General features: G+C 38.9%; 1 protein-coding gene across 1 annotated transcript in view; it reads left to right on the forward strand.

The window, feature by feature from the left end:
- Positions 4,305-5,743, forward strand: part of LOC18770850 — a 2,370-nt gene continuing 931 nt past the window's right edge. Inside the window, exons 1-2 of the mRNA XM_007203758.2 lie at positions 4,305-4,731; positions 5,351-5,609. Coding sequence (XP_007203820.2) covers positions 4,543-4,731; positions 5,351-5,609 — 448 coding nt within the window. The 5' untranslated portion in view covers positions 4,305-4,542. The remainder of the gene's footprint in view (positions 4,732-5,350; positions 5,610-5,743) is intronic.

Below are 5,743 nucleotides of genomic sequence, written 5' to 3' on the forward strand. Positions count from 1 at the left end.
TATGTCCAGCACTCTTAAAATTGTTGTGCAAATTCCTTCCACAATGCCTATGCTCTCTCTGCAGTTGGCATCAAAACATTAATAGCCATTCTTAACTCATTTTGCTTATTTGTAATGAATACCTAGCCTTTGCCATTTTCAATCCCAATATCATCAAAGAAAATCTGCATAAACCATGCCCAAGTCTCCCTATTCTTAACTTCAACCACAGCAAATGCAATGGGATACATCCCATTATTTGCATATATCTCCACTGTTGTAAGAATCTATCTTGGATGACTTCCTTTAAAATGACACCCATCAAAACCCACCACTGGCCTAGAACCTTCAACAAATCCTTTCTTTAATGCTTCAAAACAAATATATACATCCTTTGGAAAATAGGATCCTCACCTTGCAACTAAGTCTTCACTGACACAGTGCTACCAGGATTGTTGGCCTTTAACTCCTCACAATAATCCCATAATTTTGCGTATTGTTCTTCAATGTTGTCAAGTGTCTTCTTTTTAGATAATCTCTTAGCTTTAAAAACCTAATTTTCAGTTATATCAATATCATAATGCTTCCTCACAAGCTTCATGAAATTGGCCACTCATGTTAGGATTATCTTGTAGCTGCTCATCAAACCTAGCAGGCAACCATGTAGAAGTTGCTTATTTTGTCTTTTGAAGCCTTCCACAAGTATTTGTAGGCTTGTACCTCTTGATCCTCCTAGTTGGCCCCTTTCCCACATGAGATGCATAAAGCACCTAAGGACATTTTGGGATAGTCTTTCCTTCACAAATTAATCTAACTTTATTTGAATCATTCTTGGTCCATTTCAAAGGTCTAATAGCTACAACAGCATAATACCTTATTGCCTCTTTGCATTGTTGCATGTTGGGAATTCCATGCCCAAATGAAAGTGGGGATCAACTAGGTCCGTCTCTCTTTTGAACTACTTAAACCTTGGAGGTTTTCTTCTATGGCTATGTTTTTTCACCCCTTCAACTTCATCATGTTCTTCCTTTTCTGAAAGACTTCTTAAATCCTCTGAATTGCAATGGTACTCGCCACTAGAGGCCTCTCCAAGCTCTTTATGTAAGGATTCAGTACCTTCATCTACCACATACTTATCAAAATCGCGATCATCTACATTTACTTCTTCATTGGCCTTCTCTTACTCAGATTGCTCATAGTCATAGTCTAAGAACTGAAACTTCAATTTGGCACGCTTCTCTACATCAGCAATTAAATCCTCTTCAACATCCTCATCATTGTCTTCCTAATTCCATCACTATCTTCATCTACATATTCATAATTCTCATTAAGATCTTCATCATTATCTTCAAATTCATCATCACCATCACCATCCAATGTGTCTACCACAACATTAAAGCTTGTCCCTTTATCTGCAACATTCAAACCAGCAAACTCTACCTGCCACATCCACAAACTCACCAGGATCTTATTCAATCTCCCACAAATTATCTCAACCATCACCCCACTAACCATAATCTGAAGTATTCACATCAACTTCTACATCAACTTGGTGTAAATTTGGGTGAAGCGAACCATCAAAGTGAAATGTAGGTGTAGAAACAGATGCTTGACTCTCTAACAGGGGGGTTTTGGCTTATGTGAGAGGTACAAATTCTGAACCCCATATGAAGGAATTTACTGCACAAACTTAAGTACATAGCCATATGTTTCTAGTGGAAAAAATCCTTTGTTGTGCTCCTATAGTGAAAACACGTTTTCAACTGGTTATATCAGAGTGATGTAGCAATGTCATACATGTCCAACATTGAAAAATGATCCCCAATACAGTTACTATCCATTGTACCCTACCACCCAAATATTTCCCCTTCTTAAAATTCCCTCCATGGTGAACCTCTATAGTAAAGTTATCTGGATCAGCTACAAAGGCATAACAACACTTAATGTCCCCAACAACTTACAATTATAGCCATAACAACACATTTACTTTTGACAAAACAAAAACTTGCTCACATCAGACAAAACCAAAAATTATAGATCAAGCATAGACAAATCACATGCACTACCCTTGGGACCACAAATATATTTCATTTTCAGAAAGGAATACCATCCAAAACAAAAATGAAGAATCTCAGCTAAACTACTTTACAGAAGGGAGATAAGAAACACTATTCTACTGACGTCATTGGACCACAATGATTCAAAAAGAGAAAAAAGAAGACTTACTGTACTTTGGAGGACGACCACTACTACCCATAATCGGAGCCATATTTTGTCGAATCCACAAAACTCATATTCAAGAATCTCACCGATTTGAAACCCTCAATCTTCAAATCATCTATTCAGTGCCGAATCGTCGAATCTCTTCTTCCCCAAAACAAACCCTCATTTACTAATACTCATGCGAATTGACCCTTCAGTGACTTTTATTTTTCTTATTTCTTTTTTAAATAGACAACTTGTGTGATTGGGAAAGGGGCTGACTGGAGTTATTAAGGTGGAGAGACGAAACAGTGACAATTTGACGGACTATTGGATGTTAAAAAGTTGATTTAGACGGTAGGGGGAATTGTTGATTAAAAAATTATTTGAATCCTTAATTTTCCAAACAAAAGTTCAGGGTGCAAATTGAAAGTAGCAAGCAAGTTGTTGGGGCTTTTTCGTTCTGGCAGCTACTGATGGGCTTGGGCTGCTGTAAAGAGCCAAATGTATAAAATTGCCCTTAGACTCTGAGTTCAAGGATCAGACCCCAAGAATGTTTCTAAAGGGTAGCTGAGCCTTACAAAACACCTTGGTCTTCTTCACCAATGAAACCAATAGTCTCTTACAGATAAATTCTTGGCTTGGCATGAGAAGTTTGTGGCATGGGAGGTGAGCATTCATGAGTTTAGCATGAGAGAGCGAAAGAGCTGCGATTTCCTATGAGAAACAGGGATTCTAAGGCAAGGGGAAGGGTTTCTAAGAGGGTTCGTTGAAGAGAGAGAAAGAGAAAGGAATAACAATGGGTGTGTTGAGTAGTTTCCGGTAGCTTGACTAAAGCTCTGTCAAGCTCTGGAATGATTTACCAGATGAGAAAATAGAAGAAGATAGAAGAATGGGGCTCGAAATTGCAGAGGTTTAAGCGATGAGAGATGAAGCTTGCTCTTTAGATGTGTGTTTATGGAAAGAGAGGAAGAAGATGGAAGCATGGGTGGCTTTAACAGATTTTCAGCAGCTTGACAAAAGCTTTGTCAGGCTCCTGGGTGGCTTGACAGAAGAGAAAATGGGAAGCAATGGAAGAACATGGCTTGAAATTGAAGGGTTCTAGAGATGAGAGGTGATGCTTGCTCTCCCTCTAGATATGGTTGCTTGCCTTCGATGAGTTTTGGGAGAGAGAGGAAGAAGATGGAAGAACAAGGCATGAAATTGAAAGGTAGAGGGGATGCTTGCCTTTGATCGGTCGTTTTTGCTAGGTAGAAAGTGGCTCCTTTTATAGGCGCTGGAAACCTTAATTTTGTCAAGCCTCCCTCCCCTTTTTCTTCACTTTCTTCCATTTAATCTTCTTTGGTGAAATTTCCCTAGCCTAAACCCATAGGCACGCAGCTTTTTGGGGTTCCACGGTCCTCAGGCAGCTGGACTCCTCCATGTGCTAGTTAAAAAGGTGATCAGCACATGGGTTTGCTTGGTTTTGATAGTTTGGCTTCGATTTGGTTTTAACAGAGATGCTGGATATTTTATAAGGTGCTGGGCTGGGCTATTTTGTTTCCAGCGACTTGTGAGTTCTTTTTGATTTCGTCAAGCTGCTAGAAGCTTTGGCTGATGTGGGATTTTTTATGGGCTATGGCTATTGAATATTTTTCTAAGATGTTTGAGCCTTTTCTTAAGGTTATGGGCTATTAGGTTTTCTCTCATACTTACCTAAATGTTTGGGTTCAAAGAATGGGCTTGAGTTTTGGTGCTCCCAAGTAGCCCAAAACTTCCACTCTTTGGACCATCAATGAGTCTCGTGAATACTCGTAACTATTCATACCACAACCCGCTCAGTAAGCCCCAGACATTCACGTGACTTGGGCCCACTTAAACTTGTAGCGTGACGTGTTGCTTATTTGCTTGGCGTGGCACGTGTGCAGGCGTATATAACAAACTCTTGCTAACCCAAGTTGAGTTTCTTCCCAAATTAAGTGTCGTCCTGTGCTAGAAATATATTTGGGCCTTAACACAAGTTTAGGGGGAACCCTTAATCCTTATTTATAATCTCAGCTATTCATCGCATATTATATTACATATTTGATCGGGCCTCAGCAAGCCTAAATAAGCAGGACCGGGCCATTTTTTGGCTCAATGGGGTCTTAGACATGTGAGCTTGAGCCATCTGCCATCCTCAGCCCAAAAGAATTATTCGATAACATCAAGAACCAACAAACCAATCTCCAACAAACCAATCTCCAGTCGATTACACCAAAGTTTTTCTTCTTGCTCATTTTAGTTTCAATTTTGCATATTATTTCGTCACATATTATTTTTAGTTTCTCTTTCCCTCCCTGTAATGTCTATGTGATCATTAGTTAACCTCAAAATTAATCAATGGGTTCTACTGCTGCTGCTGCTGCTGTGAATATGGCGTCGTTGATTACTGCCATCCCTGTTTCTTCGACAAAATTGAATTTCAATGACAAATTTACATCTGCGTTTCATTTCGAACGAGCTAGGGCCATCACCAAAATCACTGCCATCTCTCCCAACGGCTCTGCTTCTCGTTCTTCTTCACATGGGGTTAGCTTCTGTCTCTTGCCCTTCTCTTTTCGTGCATATTCTTTTATTTTCCTGGAATTTCTGTTTTGAGTTGTTGATTCATTGGAGAAAGTAGGAGTGTATTGGTTGCTCATCGAATTGGCATCCCTAGGAGTTTCTTTAATTTCTCTCACTTTTGCATTTTTGTGGGTTGACCTTTTTTTTTTCTTTTTTTTTTTGGTTGAGCAAATAACCTTTTATTTTTGTTGGATTTTACTGTTGATAAAGATTTACAGAACCTGAAGATCAAAGATAATGAATTTAGAAGGAGCAATATAACCAATCAAAGTACACATGGGCATGTGCTTAACGCAAGTATCTGTTGATTTTCTGGTTCTTTTTGGTTTTTAATTCCTTCTTGTTGACATTCAGTATGAATTAATTTAGTTCTTCAAATTGCTAATGCTATCTAGAGTTCCATTTCTCAGTGTGTGCATGATTGTGCATGCAGCTGTGTGTCCTTATGTACACATTGAGGATAGATTGAAGACTTATTTATTTTTGTAACTAATTGAGATTTGAAGTATCCTGTAATCATACATTCTTCCGTAAAAGTATATGATGAGTCTAAATCTCTTTCAACATTTATTTGGTGCTATAGGCTGAGTGCTCGGCTGGGGATGTGGATAAACGAAGAAATAGTCTTGAATCTCTGTTTTGTTATGATATGGCCGTACCAGAAGAGAGAATTGAGAAGCCTATTGGGATATCTTTGGCCGAGAAAGTCATTGGAAATAAGCCCCGATGCATTGATTGTGAAGCCAAAGGTGCCATCCTTTGCACCACTTGTTCTGGTTCAGGCCTGTATGTTGATTCAATATTGGAGAGCCAGGGCATTATTGTCAAAGTCCGCTGCCTAGGTAAATAACTTTTCTTCCTCAAAAAGATGAGTTTTACAGACACATGTGCAAGCACGTTGGACATTCTTGCACTCCCATTTATAATTTGACTTCTAGCAAGTATAAGTTGCAATTTGTTTTGCTTAGTATGGTCT

This window comes from Prunus persica, chromosome G7, assembly GCF_000346465.2.
Source record: "Prunus persica cultivar Lovell chromosome G7, Prunus_persica_NCBIv2, whole genome shotgun sequence".
Classification (NCBI taxonomy): domain Eukaryota; kingdom Viridiplantae; phylum Streptophyta; class Magnoliopsida; order Rosales; family Rosaceae; genus Prunus; species Prunus persica.